The following is a 19,974-nucleotide window of genomic DNA, read 5'->3' as shown; positions in this document are numbered from 1 at the left end:
AAGGGATTGAAGGAAAAGGATGTTTGTCTGACTTCCTGCTCAGTTTCCATAGAGGACCTTCCTTGTTTAATACTCCCAGGTTTCCACCATGCAGTCTGCTCGCTGCAGCTTCTTGTTCTGCACTTTGCAAAACAAAACTCACTTGGATCTATGTGCAGTTTAAAATAAATCCCAGTATTTAAATTTTGCAGAAAAATGATACCCTTTTCAACTGGGCTAAAAAAAAAATTGAGTAAATTTGTGAATGAAGATGAGACCACTTCAATGCCTTTTATTTAAGAATGTCTCATCATCATTTAAGCAAGTACCTCAGGTTGCTTACAAAAGAGATATAGTAAATGATGCTGACCATTAGAAAATATAAATAAAAGTGTCCTACAATCTCTAGAAATGGGAAGTAGGTGAGTAGTTGTCTGGTCCTGGGGCCTAGAACTAGAAATAGACTTTCAACCAATCTCTCTCTCTCTCTCTCTCTCTCTCTCTCTCTCTCTCTCTCTCTCACTCACTCACTCACTCACTCACTAACTCTTCAATTGTCTTCTCCAGAAATTCTGGGAAACAAATGACTTCATGTCCAATTAAGTTTTTAGAGCAAGAATATTTTAGCAGTGTTAAGTAGCTCTGGTCAAAGATAATGAGGATCATCCATATAGGTGAATAAATTAATAAATTATGATCTAGTCATTGCAGTAAGAAAGAAAGCACATTGTGGGAACCTTCCTACATTATTTACTGTTCTCATTGCTGTAACAAAATACCTGACAACATCGACTCAAGGATGATAGGGCTTGTTATGGCTGGAGGTGGGGATATAGTCTGTCATAATAGAGAAGGCACAGAGGCAGGGGTATGAGGCAGCGAGTTTCATTGTATCCAGTCAGGAAGCAGAGAGAAACAATACTAGTGCTGATTTCACTTTTTCTTCTGTACCATCTTATTTAGTGAGAACTGCAGGTCATGGGCTAGTGTGAGCCACACATAAGGGTGGGGCTTCCTTATTGAGTTACATCTCTCTGGAAATAACACAAACAGACATGTTCAGAAGTGTGTCTTGTAAGTGGTGGTAAGTCTAGTCAAACTGGTGATGCAGATTAATGGTCATACTCAGTAAGAAGGTGCTGGAAAGAATCTAGTGTTGGAGTAGGGCTTGGTATGAATAGCTTCAAGAAGAGGAAGGTGGAACAAGGGTAAAGTAATTGCTTAAGAAATTGCAGTCAGATAACCAAGAGAAGAAGCCTTCTGGATTTTGAGAGTGGTACAGTGACCTTTTTGTCTGGACTAAGAATCTATGAGGTGATCAGGCTGTATTTGGTTTTACAAAATAGAGTGAGTTTGCCTGAAATTAGTGTATCTGTTTATGTCCAATAGCAGAATAAGCAGCCTATCCTTGAGTAATAAGCTAGCTTCTGATTATTTAGGGGCTTCTTGTAGTGAATACTTGGTTGCAAGTGTCAGAAACCCAAAAGTTGTTTAGATCAAAGTGGGTGGTGTGTGGTACATCCAAGCTAGGAAAGGACACGTATTTAGTATTCAAAGATGGCTAGAACGCAAAAGAGGTGGCACATCTTTAATCTCAGTACTTGGGAGGCAGAAGCAAGGAGACCACTATGAGTTTGAGGCTACAGTATAGCAAGCTCCAGATGAACCAGGATTCCATAACAGGACGTGGATAGAAGTAGAGGCTGACACACCACCTCATCAAACATTTACTTTTCGATCTATGCTGGTGTCATTGATGTGTCCCTCTGGGATCATGGATAATCAGTGTTGATATAACAAAACATCTGAGTCTGGATAATTTTTTTAGTATAATATTTTACTAACTCTTGGAGAATTTCATACTGTGAGAGCTAGTCTTGGTTGTCAATTTGACTATATCCAGAATGAACGATAATCCAGAAATGGAGGGCACACTTGTGATCTAGATCTTGAGGCAAGAAGACAGCATGCCTTTAATCCAGACATTGAGTCTGGAAGGCACACTTTTAATCTGGGCCACACCTTCTGCTGGAAGCCTATATGAGGACAATGGAAGGAGGGTTTGTTCTTTGCCTGCTTGCCCTCACCTTGTCAGCACATCCAGAAGACCAGCTGGGACACCCAGCCATGTGGGACCGGGCAGAGCTACTAGGTTCTTGGACTTTTCATTCACAATTAGCCGTTGTTGGATTAGGTATACTGCAGCCTGTAAGTCATTACAGTAAATTCCTACACACACACACACACACACACACACACACACACACACACAGAGAGAGAGAGAGAGAGAGAGAGAGAGAGATTCAATCAATACATTTTGTGACTCCAGAGAACCCTGACATATATATACCTTGAAACAATGTATTTTGATCCTATTCATGCTTCCACTCCTCCCAGATACACCCCTAACTCCTTCCCAACTTTACGTTCTGTTTTTTATAACCTACTGAGTCCAAGTGTGCTTTCCATATACTCATAGGTATACAGCCAACCTTTGGAACATGCTTGGCCTACCAGGGGCCACACACTTAAAGAAAACTAGCTCTTCCTTCCTCAGAAGCCATCAATGCAAACGGTTCATAGCTCCTCAGGTATAGGGACTGATAAGTTCCTCCCTCCTCTGTGCTGGAATGTTGACTGGCTTGATCTTGTACAGGTATTGCGCAATCAACTGCGGCATACTGCAATGTCATGAGTGCAGTAGTGGTCCTGCTGTGTCGTGAAGATACTGTTTTGTTTTGGCCCTCCCTGACATCTGACCATCTTTTCTCCTCCTCTTCTGATATGATCCTTAAGCCTTGGAAGGAGAGACTGTGTGTTATAGATGTCCCATGTGCGGCTGATGACTCCACTGATACTTATTCTCTGTACTTTGACCAATGTGAGTTCCTGTGTTAATCATTATCCACTGCACAGAGGAAGTTCTTTGAGATAGCCAAGAACTGCACTAATCTGTGGGCAGAGAGATATGAATTCGGAGGGCAGTTTGATACTATGCCCATTTATCAAACGAATAGTATCATTTTCAAGCAGGGAGCTCCTAGGTCTTTGCCAAATTCACAGGTCCAGGCATGTGTTTCTTCCCATGGAGTAGGTCTTAAATCCAATCAGAAAGCAGTTGTGTTCAAGTTTAATTTTGTTGCTGTGATAAACACCATGGCCAAAAGCAAGTTGGGGAGGAACGAGTTTATTTACCATTACACTTCTGGATCACAGTCTATCACTGAAGGAAAAGAAGGCGGGAATCTGGAGGCAGGAGCTGAAGCAGTGGCAATGGAGGAGTACTGCTAACTGAGTCATTCTCCATGGCTCACTCAGCTTGCTTTCCTGTACAAACCGGGACTACCTGCCAAAGGGTAGCAATACCCACAGTAGACTGGGCCCTCCCACATCAATCATTAATCTAGAAAATATTCCCACAGACATGCCCACATACCAACTGATGGAGACCATGTCTCCATTGAGTTTCTCTCTTCCAGGGTGACTCTAGATTGTGTCAAGCTGACAGAAGCTAACCATCACAGTTTGGTCACCCCCATAATACTCATGCCACTATTTCACTCATGGGAAAGTCTTGACACACAGCATTGTTGTAGCTGACAACATTCACAGCTAGGTAGGACTGCTGGTGACTTTTCTTCCCCAACAGCTTACAATTCTTTCTGGTACTATGAAACTAAATGCTGGATAATTTTAAAGAAAAAACAATTATGTCTTGTGATTTTGGTGGTTAAAAAGTCCCAACATAATGACATCAGTATTGATTAGGGATCCTCTAATCACAGCAGGATAGAGAAGGAAAAAGCAAACTCAGAGGTTCTAGTAGGCCCAAGCACGTGGGATGACCTTGCAATTATCTGAGGTACGTCCATGAGACAACATCAATCCATTTATAAGAGTGGAGCTCCCATGCCTCCTACTAGAACCCAGCTTCTAGGGGCTTCCAATTCAACACTACTGCACCAGAAACCCAAACTTCCAGGGCAGAGAGGTTCAGAAGAGAAACCACTTTCCAACCACGGTACTCAAGATCTCAGTAAGGATGAATGCTCTCCTAGTGCAAGTTTTCAAACCTCAGGGAAAGACTCTTATTGGCCTGGCTTAGGCTGTAAGTCAATATTTCTCTCCTGCAGTCGACAGCACGCTGTACAGTCACATGGATAGGGTAGCAAGAAGGCAACCCTTCTCTAAAGTAAGTTCAGTTCCCCAGAGAGGAGAGCCTTGCTATCATGAGGTTATGTCCAGCATGTGAGACATGTGCCATTTGCTCAATAACCTAGATTTGTTAAATTCCAAACAAATTTGTGTCACTCTTCTCCTATCAAAGATTTTTTTAAAGCAATTACATCATTTAGGTAAAACGTCAGGCTGATGATAGACCTTTGCAGACTGGGTTAGATAGCACATGTTAGGGTTTCTATTGCTGTGAAGAGACACCTTGACCATGCAACTCTTACAAATGAAAACACTGGGGCTAGCTTACAGTTTAATCCATTTATCATCATGGTGGGACATGGCGGTGTACAGGCAGACATGGTGCTGGAGAAGGAGCTGAAAGTTCTACATCTTGACCTGCAGGCAGTAGCAGGAGTAACTGTGTCACACTGAATGTAGCTTGAGCAAAGGAGACCTCAAAGCCTACCCCTAACCCCCAGTGACATGCTTCCTCTAACAAGGCCACACCTACTCCAAGAAAGCCACACCTCCTAAAAGTGTCATTCCCTCTGGGGACCGTTTTCTTTCAAACCACCGCAGCACAAAAAGGAGTCTATTCTCAGGGTCACACAACTCTAGCCTGGTGATACCAAGAAAAGCATAATCTCCTGCAAAGGTAGCCTTTTACATCTCTACAGCTAGAGCCTGTGTTACCCTACAGGAAGCCCTTGCAAATGATAGAGTACTTGAGGGCAGGCTCCTTAAGCATGAAGTTTTAAGACCCAAATATCAGACCAAAAACTGAATCAGTTGGAAATGGCAAGCTGTGTGGAAAGATAACGTCAGAGCTGGCTTTTAGAAAAGATAGGGTAAGTGAGCTGCTTGACAAACTTTTAGAGTTGACCCCGTGGACACAGAACAAAGTTCAAATGACTTGCTATGTCATTTAGTACAGCATTCAGGGCTTTTTACGACTTCGTGGAAATCATCTGTCTATTTTGATTTTCTTAACTGTAGCTTATTTATTTTCTCCTTTTCTTGGTTAAATGTGCAGTTCTAAGAGTGAGTTCAGATATCCAGGTACCATCTTCTCCTCTAATTCTTTTGAATCACACCTGTTCTTTAGGAGAATACATTAGTTTTAGACTTTAACATTGAGTAAGAATGAGACACACACTGTTGTTGGTGCAAGGAACTACCAAACTCTGGCTACACTTTTACATTAGCTGTGTGACTTTGGAGACTCTGGAACCATGTCTTCCTCCCTCACCTCCTACCCCTCGCCCATGACCATTCTGTGCCAGGGGTTTAAAGGGCTGTTTTGCCTAGCCTGTTTGGGGAGAAAATGATCTCAAGTGGGAAAAATACTAAGCCAAGTGAGATTGCCCTTCCTTGGAGAAACTGTTTCCTAAGCAGTTGTAGGAAAAACAGTCCCTCTAGACTTTGCTGATAACAGTTCAACCTGGCAGCTCAGTGCTCAGTGCCTCTGGAGTCTCTTCTGACATCATCCATCTCAGGTGGCTTCTGTGACACTATGTTACCTTGAGGTTTGTTCTCTTTTATCCTATCCCAGCCTAGAGAGTGGAGCCAGCAGGATGGTCCAGTCTCCATGTATTTGTTTGTTAGGGATACTGGTAATGTCTCAACACACTAATAGAGTACATAAAAGAGAGAGGTGGTATTTAAGGGGTGCTCCAAGATTGTGTCCGGAGTGCCAGGTTTCATGCTGATCATGGCATAGTGGATTTTTTTTTTAAACATTTTTCTTTTTTAAAGATTTATTTATTTATTCTGTCTATAGTGTTCTGCCTGCATGTATGCCTGCAGGCCAGAAGAGGGTGCCAGATCTCATTACAGATGGTTGTGAGCCATCATGTGGTTGCTGGGAATTGAACTCAGGACCTCTGGAAGAGCAGCCAGTGCTCTTAACCTCTGAGCCATCTCTCCAACCCCAGCATAGTGGATTTTGAACAGTGTACCTTTGAATACATCCCAGAAAGTGTCACAGTACATACTCCAAACTTTAAGGGTAGAATCAGCAATTTTATATTATGTCTCCCACCATCCTTTTATTCTTACTTCATTTTATTTACCTCTAATTAATCTCTTTTCTTCTGTCTTTCATTTCCTGGGTTTACTTATGCCCCTCTGGAGTCATGTTGTGATGACTTGGGCGTGATTTGTGTGTTTCCTAAGAATCTAAGTATTGAGAAACTTGCTCCACAAGGGGGTAGTACTAGAGATGCAATGACACATTGAAGAGGTAGGTCCTGCCAGAAGGTCCTTGGGTCAGGCTTTCAACAGGGACTAAAACCATTCTTACATGACTCTTTGTGATTCTATAGAGAGGATATCTATGAAACAAGCAACAAGACCAGCTCCTTGTGTTGTCTGCTTACTGACTTGAAAGGTGAACCTTCCTCCATCGATGCACTCTTCCAGCTACCATTTTTCATGACACCAGCACCTCCACCATGCCATCTGCACTCTCAACCTTCAAAACTATGAGTTGCAATAAATCTCTTTCTTATAAAATGATCCCATCTCAGTTAACTAACATTTGAGAAAATCAGGGAGAAAACAAAAACAAGCATATGCACATAGCAGCTATTATTCTTGTATTTTATGACCCCCACAAAAATCTTACGTATGCCATGGCCAGTATCATCCAGAAGTGTGATAGCTGAGTTTGAGAAGATTTAATGACAGTATTTGGAAGGATGAAAAAAATGCTCTGTGCATGAGTGTTGTGTACAGAGAATAATGGGAGTTGTGAATTCATGGTTTCCCTTTTTATCTGATAATAACAGATGATTTACCCACTGTTTAACAGTTTCTCAAGGAACATCTCACTTGGTTCAGTGTTTATGATGGTAAGAGTTTTCTCTGGTGCATCAGACTGAATGCACCTCGAAGGTGCTTTCCTTTGTAGCAGATCCTGCTTATTTCCCACACAATGAACATCACTACCTCTCTTTTACTGTGATGCTTAGACTGTTGAGGTGGCAATACGAGAAGCAGTGGAGCCCTCCTCTGATGCTAGGGGATGCAGCTGGTCATGTTAATTCTCTTCGTTGATCATTAGTTCAGAAAGGGCTTTGATCTAGTTTTCATCAATGAGGCCTGAATGAAAGTTAGTTTAAGAAACTTCTGGAAAGTATTTTGCTCCTCAAAAGACAGTGTGAACTAAATCTTTCTCTTGCCTTAAATGTAGCTATTTAGGAAAAGGTGGCTGGTGTCATAACACCCTGACACTGTATGAACAAAAAGGAGAGCAAAACCTTGAGTCTCTGATGACATGGATAACTTACTTCAACAATCCCAGAACAAACAAAGGATGGGCTTTCTGTCCTGTGAGCAACTTGAGCATCATGGTGTTCAAAGCTGGGTTTATAAGGGCTTTCTCTGACATGGGACTCAATACACCTGGATTGCTTACAAATCTGGTCCTTTGTCCTTTCTACTACATTATATCCACTATGGCAGCCAACATATATTGCTGTGATCCACAAATTACTTGTCTTAATGCAGCTTGTTGATGCCCCTAAAAGTTTTCTTTTGTCATTTTAATATTTTCCCTTAGTGAAACACATAGCTTTTAATCAAATATTAAGAAAATTGTTCCAGGGTTTTGTCAAAGTTCACATTTGTTGTGTTTATCATGGAAAATAAGTAGACACATCCATTGAAAGCAATCAAGTTGTACAAAAATAAATCAACTTAGAAGTGAATGTAGCTGTATTTCCTTATAGTTCTTTGTCTATGGTTATTCAGTGTAACCGAGTGTCACAATAGAAAATTAACTGAATAAAAACTGAGAGCTTGTTACCTACTTAGCTCCGTTTAATGATCTCTACTCCACAAAGAAATGTAACTCTCACAAGATGCCCCCTATTTGAGACAGGTACTTCATATGCAAATTAATTTCTCTTGTTTGTTTTTATCAAATGTTAAGTTTCCAGAACATAAAATTTCTTCCTAGAAACATCATTATAATTTCCTAATACTTTCTCAATGTCGTAGCTAAACATTAGAAGAAAAATAAAATCTAACACTTTGACATTCCTAATAACCTAAAATGAGTACAGTCCCAGTACATGAATGATTTACTTTCCTTGCATTATTCTTGAAATAATGGCTCAGGCAGAGCATCATGGTCCATCACCTAAGCCTTGCATCATGAAAACTGCATGCTGCTGGTAATTAAGGATTAGCCTGGTAGCATCTCACATCTATCTGAAAAGCTGTTGACAGATGAACAATGGGTGTAAAAGACCCAGCATCTCACTTAGAAGGGTTTGCTATGCTTGCAATTATAGGTCATTTTCAAAAGCAGTACCTGCAAACAAGAGGATCAATCATTCATCCATTGTCCCTTTATTTCTTTTATAAGGCTAGCTTTTCAGAAAGCCATATCCACCATTTAACTGACACTGGTACTTCCTACAATGCCACCTCCCTTTCAATTGCTTTCTCTATGGATTAGAGACTATTGTTATCATCACTTGAATCAATAGCTAGCTGTTTAGAGCCTATATATCTACTGAATACTCTTCTAGAATTACAAGTAAAATTGTGTGATTGTGAGGGCTCCTCTCCAGTTAATTAATACCCTAACCATTTCCTAGGGTTATCATAATAAATTACCACAACTGGATGGTTTAAAATAGCACACTTCTACAGGCTACAAATCCTGCACTGGTTATCTGCAGAGCTGTGATCCCTTGGAAACCTACAAGTCAAGATTTTTCTCTTCCTCTTCCACCCTGGATGGTAATGTTCAGCTGTGGTGTCCCACACCTCTGTCACCACATGGGCTGAGGTGTTCTCCCATGTGACTGTTCTCAAAACCCTTTCCTCTTCAGAGTACATCACCCTGTTTGATTACGGTCCATGCAAATGACCAGGTCTGAACTCGATTATCCTATAGTCCTGTTACCCAGTTTTTTGTCTTATGATTTCATCTGAGGTCAACTGCGATCCCAAAATATTACTGTAGTATAAACAAGAATTATATGAGTGTATGTTTGTATGTAATATACATATATACTATGTAGGTATATATATATACATATATATGTGTGTATATATATATATATATATATATATATATATATAGAGAGAGAGAGAGAGAGAGAGAGAGAGAGAGAGAAAGGACAAAGGATCAGCCATTCACATAGCATTAATTGCAATCTTAAGGAGCTATATGAAATAGTTCAGTGATCTGATGGACTTTCCACACTTTGGGGACCACCTGGGAAGTTGCAGCATAGGGGGAGTGACACGAATATATGAAGTGGTGTTGGTCAATGCCAGCCTGCTTCTGGTGGCCTTGCATCCTTCTAGAGTTGGCACAGCTTTTCCGGTCCGGCTCTGGCACCTCGGTCTCTATGGTCCACCACTGTCCTTCTGTGTTTATCTGCCACTCACTCATCCTGACCCTTACTTCTAATCCTCCCATGTTGACGGCGACATACCCTTCCTAGTCTCAGAATCTAACTAGGACTGGGACCTTATTGTTCACTCGTTTTTTCGTTCTCTCTGCAGATGCTTCACTGAAGTGGTGGTCGCATGCTGCACTTGTTTCTCAGGGCTTTTACCAGCCACAACATATGATAGATAAGAAACTAGTTTTTGTTCTGTTTGTTTTTCTATACTTCAGGAAGAACATATCTCTTTACCTCTCCGTGCTTAAGGAATCTTGAAATTTGCTAAAAGTGCCTCTGACATGCTCATTCGTAGGGTTGGTGGCGGTAACAAGTAAAGAAGCAAAGTAAACTAATAGGCATGAAAACACGGCTCAGAATCCCATTTATTATCTTGCTAAAGACAAAATTATATAGAGGTCAAAGCTGACCACTCCTCGTATCAATGAATAAACCCTGTCCATGGCTTGTGCAAAACTTTACTCAACACAGACCTCACCTGCTGCAAGTGTCCACAGGCCTACTCTACATGTCATACATATTCTATCAAACAAGATAAAACGCCATTGTTCCACGTAAGCCCTCTTGATGTCTCCAGTGAACAGAAAATAATCTCGGGGTAAGGGAAGATGATCCTGTTTCAAGCATATTCCTTCAATTCACCTTCTTGCTCACCCGTCCCACATTGAAAAATCGATTATGAGCATAGTCCATTTGGCCTTGTCAGCCTGAATGAGTTCCAAAACATTCTGGAATTGATGCATATGCTTGGAGGGATTATGCTCAGTGTCCTAGTTCCTGGGGAGCCTGAAGCTGTAAGGATGATGGAGAAATTTGAAACTGTTGCTTTAAGGCAGGAGTCAAGGAGGGGAGCTGCTGTTTCTATTGTGGATGCAGCCCAGGCTACAGTCTGGAGTCCAATTAGCAGGGAGCTTAGCAGGGTTTTGTTTAGCTTAGCAACCGCCAATGCTGCCCCAGGGGCCAGCCAGCGAGGGAATCTCCAGTGAGCTCAGGCCGTAATCTGTACACCAAACACTAGTCCTCTTCTTTATCTCCATGACCCTGTTCCTTTAGAGGTCTCACTACCCTGTGAGACAGGAGGGATTGCTCCTTGCAAAGGGTGGCCTGTGTCCCTTGATCACAAACTCAGCAATCTGTGGATCCATTGGGGAGGGTCTGTCAGACTCTTGAGGAGCTAAAGAGGTTGCTGTGGTGGAGAAAGAAGCCTCAAGCGCCCTGTGTGCCAGGACCCCAGGACCACGCTCGTCCCCAGGGCCGCCTGGTCCAGATCGCTGCAGGTGGCGGTGGATGGAGCCCTGCAGCCCAGAGCTTGGTGTCCTTGACCTCCCTGTGGTGGCAGCAACGGTAGCCTCTCCAGGATCAAGGCATGAAGGTCGCTGTGTTGGACCTGGGGTCTCTCTTTGCCAAGATCTTCAAGACCTCGGGGTCCTCTGCGGTCCCCAGCCACCCTGGAGGCTCGACGGCCACAGGATCAGTGGTCTCCGGAGCCAGCACGTCGCTTAGCAAGGCAGCGACCCTAACTCTGCTCCCATCGCTGCCTCCAGACACCACAGCCTCACGGGAGCCCTCCACCCCTCTGCATCTTGCCTCGCACTCCAGGAGCTCCTCAGCCACTCACAGAGTGGAAGCCGTAGGGTTCCCGGGGTCTCTGCCCAGCAGCCCAGGAGCATCCAGAGTGCCGCCCCTAGCCCCCTGCAGCGGCTCGGGCTCCGTGGCATCAGTGGCTTTGCCAGGCCCAGGCACTGTCTGGGCGACCCTGCCCTCTGTCGCTGTGCCCGCTGGCAACAACAGCAGTGCAGCCTCGAGTCCAAGGAACACTCGTCAGTCGACGGGTCCCGGAGAGCGAGAGTCCAGCACGTGGATGGCCCCAGGGCCTGTCCCCAAAACTCTGTTCTTCACCCTGCCCGACATCGGGGAGGAGTGGGTCTCTGACAGCGACTCCCAGGACGACCCAGAAGGGTGAGTCGCAGTCTGTCGATCTTGATCCCCACCCTCTGCCTGCCTTACATCTCTTCCCAGATTCATTTCCACCCACTCCCAGGCTTTCTGGTCCTTTCCAACACAGACTATGGGAAACTTTTCTTTAACATTCTCAGAGTAAACTTCTATTAATCTGGGGAGAAAAGGAGGGGGAGGGGCGGGACTGCATGCTAGGTCTCTGCTACCCAAAGCATTGAAATCTAAATGATGAGTCAGGTTTTCACAGGGCTTTCTTCAGCACCCCGTCTTTGCGACAGAATACACGAGTGTGCCAGTGAACCCACTCTATACCACAGCAGCAATGGTTTGATTTTAAGAAACAGCTAAACAGCAGCTCTTCCATAGTTTCTAAGGATCAGCTAAAGTCTTTCTGATCCCAAGTGGAATGGCTTTCTTTTCTGTGACATCTAGTTAATTTACATAAGTATCGCATCATCCAATACAAAGGAGACCTGTGATGCTTAGGATTATGTCTCTCCCAGAGGTCTTGAGTTCCATCTTGGGCCCTGCGTTACTATAGAAATGTGGGCTGACTTCACCTGAATGGGAATTGGAGGCTACTTTCCTCAGTGAATGCACTCTGTTTCTCTCTCTCTCTCTCTCTCTCTCTCTCTCTCTCTCTCTCTCTCTCTCTCTCTCTCTCTCTCTCACACACACACACACACACACACACACACACACACACACACACACACACACACACACAAATGCACATGCCCTTTTGAAATCAAGAGCACAATGAACACATCACTCTTACAAAAAACATTCTAGACTCTAGAATAACAGTGGATTCTATTTTTAGTGAGAAGAACATATCACTGTTTTTAAGTGCATACTTTTTTGTCTTTTTGAATGCTTATAGAAAAAAGGTAAAATGGTCAAAGGCAGATCCCAGTAACCAATTTTCAGACAGGTTTCTGCGTGAAGAGTTGGGTGGCATACCTCAGCCATTTGCCACCTTCACTCAACAAAGTTTTGACTGAAGGGGGTTTTCTTGAAGACTGACTCTAATTCATTCACAGTGTAAACAGGTAGAGTTTCACAAAAGTACCTGACATCCTTATCAATGCTTAAGCAGGGAATTATGTAATAGTAAGTAAAATTAAGTCATTCATTTGAAATATTATACTCCAAAATTTGTTTATCAACCAGTTATCTGCTCCCACCCCTCCAAGGAAAATCAATTGCACTTGGAAAGCTACTCCAATTACCTAAGGAATTAAGCCTTTGTTATTAGCAACTGGCCCTTAACAGTAATGCAGTTAATGTTTTATGAGCAAACAAATCAACAGAGAGACCTTAAACTCTAGGCTCGGCCCAAATAGATACTAGAACAGGCAGAATAGCCAGGAAAGGAAGTGGCATTAACCTTGTTTCCTGCACATATGAGTTCATGTTTGTATTTTCCAAAACCTTTGCAATAATTATTTTTTAAATAATGGCATTTGGTGTTATTTGCAGAGCTAATCTGCATTAGCAAAGACATCTAATTTTACTGAAAGAGAAGAAACTGAGTTTTAGTTGCTTCTAGAAATAAAATGCACCAAAGGTGTGTTTTTTTCAAAAATCTTCCCAATCATGCACCTACACTTTATAGCTGAAGCCAAAGGTATCAACAAAGGCAGACAAGCCAACAAGCCTAAGCATACAATTTTCTCTATAGATATATATTTCTTTTCATCACACCTAATTCTTTTCTCAGTGAAACGTAGAAACGAAGAGGAACAGGCTGATGTATTCTGTATTTTTCCTTTATGCTGTTTGTAATATGGAATAAGTAAACATTATCAGAAAATGAATTTAGATTATCTCCTTGCCGGTTCACCTGTCGGGAGATACACACTGCCGCTAGTCTGCTTGATTATAATGTTAAAAGTGAACAATTAATTTTCAAAAGCCATTGGACCTGTGAAGGGAGGCATGGTTAATGTGGAGATAGGAGGAGGCAAAGCATGACTAGGGAGAACTGTGACTACATGTAAAACAAATGGGAACTCATCCCTGGGAGACGCAGACCCAACTCTAAAACCATAGCACTCAGTTATAGAAGAAGATCTGAAGTCCTGGTTTGGGTAGGTGACTAGAGAGAACCACACAGAGAGAAAGAAAGAAAGAAAGTCAGAGGGCAGAGAGACACAGAAGATAGGTGGGTAGACGATAGATGAATAAACAGCCAGGTAGATAGGTAAGTAGATACATATAGAGGATAGATCATCGACAGATGAGTAGGTAAGTAGATAGGGCTACCTTTGAGTCAAGGTGGAGGAAACTGAGTTTTCTTTCTTTGTCTTGTTTTCTCACAGCCCTGGATATGCATTCCAAACCTCTTTATGTTTGCCTCCACCTCCTTCCCTGTACATGTTCTCTCTATGCTGCATTCCATTTGCCTCATTTCCCACTAGCCCTTCGTTCTCATTTTTCACTTCTGGTTCCCTGTAAAGGCCTTTTTAATTTACTCTACAGATGAAAGAATTCCTAGCAATTGATATAACACCAAGAAGGAAGATTATCTCCTTTCCTGTGATCAACTTCTGAATGTTTAGGGAAAATGCAGAATGCTAGTCATTACCCACCCTTTATACAGAAATTGTCCATTTTCACCCCCACAATATTGTGATCCAGTTACATTTTATGTTCTTTATTAGATAACCATGATGCTTATGGCAAGACATGCTCATGAAGGGATTTAGTAAAAACACATTAAATGAATGAATGAAAATATTTTCTTCCTCATATGGTTCACTTTCATGAATTCTTAATCTCAAAAACCAAGAAGCAATTTAATTGTCCTTCTTTTACCATGATTGTTCTTAGGGCTTTCTGTTTTGTCGTCGTGGTATTTTCTCAGAGTAAGTAATGCTTTCTCCTGGGACTTGCTGTTCCTCAGCAATGACTCATAAGCTCAGCCTACAAATGTTAAGTGGCTATTACATTCTATTAGTCATATGACCATGTCTTTCATTAAAACCTTTCATTAAAAGTCATAGTCCTGGGCTAGAGAAATAGATAAGCTGGTAAAGTGCTTGCCACACAAATTCAAGGACCTGAATTTCATCGCCATAAAGTAAGTTGTGCACATAAAATAAGTTAGGGGTGTGTGCTTGTAATCCCAACACTGTGGAAGTGGATGCTGTCAAATAACTGGACCTTGCTGACCCGCCCGCCTAGCTGTATCAGTGAGTTCCAGACCAATGAGAGACCCTTTTTCCAAAAACAAGATGGACAGAGTCCTTTGACTTCCACATGTACGCACACACACACGTACATATACACATGCACACACACGTACATGCATGCACACACATACACACATGCATGCACACAAAAACACGAACACACAAACTTACATGATTTTCAACATATAGCTTTTTTAAAACATAAAACAATTTTCTTCTTACTGCTTAGAGACAGTAGCTGGTTTTAACTTTAAATTGTTCTCCTTGTTATTTTATTTAAAAATCTTAAAACTGTGTCTGAGCTAGTGGTTAGTCTCCTGCTGTATCTTGATGGAGCAAGTTTAGGTATTTTTCTATGTAATAGTCTGTATACACAGCATGTGTATACAACAACAACCACACGCAATGGGGCTGGGATCCTTTCAAGTTGCATAGTAGCAATAATTCACTCAAATTAGTGAAAATTTTTAGTGCACTATTAAAGTCAGATTAAAGTAGATCCAAATTCTCTTTTATGTTATTTTTTTAAGGAGTCCTAACAATACTAACAGCTATTCACCTCACTCAACTCACTTTCTCCTCCATTAAACTGGAAATAATAATCTCCAGTCAAGGATACTGTAGACATTAAAAGAGGCAATGTATAATATAAAAGTCCCTAGTCCAGTGTCAGCCTTCACAGCTCAAGGCTTCCCTGTGCCTGTAGATGTTGCTGGCACATCTGGAAATTATTCTCATCTTCCCACCTCTTGCTTATCCCAATCTCTGACCTGTTGGTTGTCTCAGACCTGCCTTTCACTTCTTCACACCCCTGGCATAGACCCACTCCATAAACAGCTATTGCTATTATTTTAGAATGTTCGGTATTCTGAATATAGTATTTATCACTCACAGTTAGCATCCTTTGTACAAGAGTAGAGTTTCCTGCTACAATCTTCAGTAAAAGTTAATGTTACTTTCCAACATGAACTGTCAACCTATATATTACAAATACCTGTTCTATATAGGATCTGCAGGGAGTTAGACTTTAATTGTCAGAGTATGAAAAAGATGAATGATCCAGGAGAGGGTTCAAATGAATCTCTAAGAGCACAGAGCCAAGAAAGAGGGGTGCTCATAAATCAACCTGCAGGGCAAGGGAGGTGCCAGGGAATCTGAATTCTAAAAAAAGAAAGAAAATAATTGAAATTGGGGCATTTATTTACTCAGGATTTGGGAGAACATTCTAGAAGACTAAATCTGTGAGACAAAGCATAAGGGTGCAAAATAACATGCCATGGGAGGAGATGACATTACTAGAAGCCAGCTTTTGTGAGGAATTTAGAGAAAAATCAAGGAGAACCTTGGCTACCAGGTTGTGTTCAGTTAACAAGGGAAGAGTGACTGATGTGTTTATGCAGAGAAGAGGCACTGGCAAGGCCCATGGTGTCAATGTAGACCCACATAGAAAAGTCAGGACCAGGCCAGAGACAGAAGGATGGCAGGGACTTGCTGGCTGCCAGCTTTGCTCCAGGTTCAGTGAGAGACTACGTCTCAAGGTAATAAGACAGAATGAAAGACACCAGTCACACATGTGCGCATACCATACCCACAACACACAGATACATGGAGGAGGAGGAGGAGATCATTGTCACCACTGGAAAGGGAAAGGAGTCTGGACACAGATATAAAAACTTTAGTATGACAACTATTACAAGACCTGGCAACACAGAGGAAAAAAAAAAAAAAAAAAAAAAAAAAAAAAAAAAAAAAAAAAAAAAAAAAAAAGGAAGCTAGAGGAAAAGCTGATGATACTTTCATGTACAGGAGGAGAATGTCATTAACATAGAATTAACACAGAAGTAGTAGTTCTGTCCAGAAGATGAGGAATTCATTTTGTGATGTCTCTTGAAGTCTCAGGTAAATGTCTAGATAAGCTGGGAATTTTTGACACAAATTTGGAAGAAAGGTAAGGTCTGGATACATAGACAACCTTCCAAGTAGCTGATGATGGGTATGCATAGATTATGCATTCTCCAACAGTTGCCTTATATTACACATAATACTTAATGTGCTTTATTTTTATCCATGGATATTTTAAGATCTTTCAGAATGAGAAATGTATGTGTTTTCCTTGTCTTGCTTGACCAGTATTTCTCTAGTTACCTCTGTCCACAAAGACAACACAAGCTAAGAAAAGCATTTGTAAACTTCAGAGCAACTGACAAAGTTTTATTGATTATAATAATGAAGTATTTTAAATCATATTTTGTATCTTTTCCTCCATTAATTCATTTGCTATATTATTAAGATATCTGCAATTACTTAAAAACATTTTTTAAAATGCCCAAGTACTGTAGACAGTTTAAGGAGGGTTAAGGTAGCCCTTACTAGATATATTTTTACTACACCAACAAAAATTTTAAGATACTAAGAAAAATGCAGCTAAGTAATTATACTTTGCTCTCTTATGTAGGCTGAAGAGTAGTCAAAGTGTATCCTATAGTTGAAGATGAGGTTTTCTAAATTGCTCAGATAACTTGAAATTGAGGATGCTTAGCCATGGCAATACAGATGCCAGCCAAGAATACAGAGAAAGGAATTATTGATACTTTATGCTTTGCTCAGAGCTGATAATGTAAATTAACAGCCATGTGCTATCAGCCTCTATTAGTCATTCTCAGCCCCCAATGGCAGTTTCGCTCCTAAGTCAGAGCCTACCTAAATAATTCCACCCAAGGAAAGCCTTTGACTTATGCATAGGAAGTTTCTTGTGTTACAAATATGTGGTCTGTCGCTTAAAACTAGTGGGTAATGGTAATTCTCATCTCAAGCATCCTATGTCATGATGAGGTCATTGGCTTTGTGTCACATGAGGGGGTTTCCCATGGCTTAAATTTAATTTGTATTTGAAGTTTGGAAGCTGCCAAAGGGTGGAAACTGAAACTCTGTTGTCTGGGATCATCCTTGCCTTGGTCTAGTCTGGAGCCATGTTCTGATGTGTTACACGGGACCAGGAGATTCATGGAGAGGAGGAAACCCACTTGTTATTTGATGTCTTCTGGCATCACTGGATTCCTTGGTACATCTTGTATTGTCCTTCACCTGGATGAGCTCACAAAGGCCCATCACATTAGAGGTGTCTTCCCCCTTGCTTCTGTCACATTCCCAGGAGCTGCTGGAGATGATAGTCTTGTGCTTTATCTGTTTTATGAATCTATTCAGAACAGCAGCAGCAACAATGACAGCAAGAACAACATACAGAAAAACACATGTGCAGACACTCATACACACACACACAGTCACACATATGTAAACACATACACATGCAAACACATGCACACAAACCATGCAATCACACATACACGCAAACACATGCACATGAAAACACATGGACACACACACACACACATCTTTTAGACTTCTCAAAACATGGGAAAGAACCAAGAAAAATGAAAACATGAGGGAAAAGACAACAGCTAAATTCAAGTATTCTTGTATTATTGGATATAATTGTTGTCTTTTAAACATAATACAGAGAACTCTCTTGCCTCCTGGGTACAGTGCAAATAACTGTTTCATTTCATTTGATGATAGCAGATCACATACATGTATTTGGATATACAGAATTTTATAATGTATGTACAAAATCAAAGTTCTCTAAATATTTTTGTTTTTTCTCTCTAAAGATTTTTATGGCCTAATAGCACCACATAGACATACTTAGCAAGATATGACTCATTAAATACTGCATATGCTTAATTAAATAATCAAATGAACACTATTAATTAATACCATTGGAAAAAATCAGACTTTGGCCATTGATTCTGGAGAAACAAAGGAAGCTAATAAGGATATCATATTTTTTTTAAAAAAAGAATCTAACTAAAGCCTTTGCAATGCTTATATATATGAACTTAGAAAGGAAGGTCTTTGCCAATGACCAAGAAAAATGTCACAAAGGCTTTCCCTATTGGTATTTGTTGAGGATAACTACAGCTAAATAAAATATCTTTTATGGTGAATATATGTGTGTGTGTGTGTGTGTGTGTGTGTGTGTGTGTGTGTGTGTGTATACCTATATATTCTTTCTAGAATTATTGTCTCCTTCAATTCGTATTATAATTTTTGAAATTATTTTCAAATAATGTAGCTGTTTGAAAGTTTTACTAAAATGGATGAGGATGAAGCCCCTCTGGAAGCTAATAGTTTATATCCACGTGTCTGCAGAACTCTTGAAGAAAAAGTCTGTATTGAATAAAGTAAGTCACTATCTACAAATCAACACAATCATTGCTAAGTCAGTGCCTTAACACAAAGCATAGAGAGCTATAGTTCTACCATATTAAGCACATTCTAAAGAAGCAGGCAGCATATCCCCCAAGAAAAGGTCTACTTGGTCAGATGTGTATTGCAATGACCAGTTTTACCATTTTTCCAAGTGTGCTGATATGAACATCACTCAAATATATACTGTACAGATATTTAAAATAACAGCCAGGGGGTTCATTGTCCACCAGTTACCAAATGCTGCAGAGTTGCATTACATACATTCTCAGGAGCTCTCAAGTACATAAGGCAGTAATACATTCCCATTTACAGATGAGGAGACTGGTCTGAGAAAGTATAAGAAATTGTCTGTTTTCATACAGCTGATAAAAATGGAAGATTCAATTCTAGGTGCTCACATGCATTCACAAGCCTCCTCCCCCCAACACACACACTCACACGCATGCACACTGGGGTATTTTTGTATGGATTAATTCAGGTAGAAAAGACCTAACTCTGCTTCCCTCTACTATAAAGAAATGTGTAATAGTTTTCCTGCAACAAACTGATTTTTAATGGGGAAAGTTCTGAAAAGGAAAAAGTCACTATAGAAATCTAAAAGTATCTTCTCAAAATTATGTAGCTATTAGTGCCAACAAAGACATCACATAAGGCACTTAGTTTTGCCTATATTGAAGAGCAGACTAAAACACCAGTCATTGTATAGTCACACCTTTTTAAAAAAATTGCACTTTATAGACTCACTTCTGGTTCATTTTTATTTTGTACACACACACACACACACACACACACACACACACACACACACACGTAACACTGAAACATTTTACTATACTAATAAATCAGATAATGAGTAAGTACTCTTTCTAGAAAAAAATGAAAAGGAGAAGCAATTGGATAGACCACAGGCTGGGGGAAGGCCATCCTGGTGTGTAAGCATTTTCTCAATAAAAAGTTTCACTTAGGAG

The 19,974-nt window shown here is 40.9% G+C and overlaps 1 protein-coding gene across 2 annotated transcripts in view; it reads left to right on the top strand.

Annotated features, from left to right (window-relative positions):
- The first annotated feature begins 10,608 nt into the window (after window positions 1–10,608).
- Window positions 10,609–19,974, top strand: part of Fam149a (family with sequence similarity 149 member A) — a 50,755-nt gene continuing 41,389 nt past the window's right edge. The window contains exon 1 of one of the 2 annotated variants that reach the window (XM_052752135.1): window positions 10,609–11,540. In XM_052752135.1, coding sequence (XP_052608095.1) covers window positions 10,948–11,540 — 593 coding nt within the window. In that variant the 5' untranslated portion in view covers window positions 10,609–10,947. The remainder of the gene's footprint in view (window positions 11,541–19,974) is intronic. The other variant, XM_052752134.1, reaches the window with a different exon arrangement.

Source organism: Peromyscus californicus, unplaced genomic scaffold (assembly GCF_007827085.1).
Source record: "Peromyscus californicus insignis strain IS unplaced genomic scaffold, ASM782708v3 Scaffold_23__1_contigs__length_62951481, whole genome shotgun sequence".
Lineage (NCBI taxonomy): Eukaryota > Metazoa > Chordata > Mammalia > Rodentia > Cricetidae > Peromyscus > Peromyscus californicus.
This window is presented reverse-complemented; position numbering and strand designations above follow the sequence as displayed.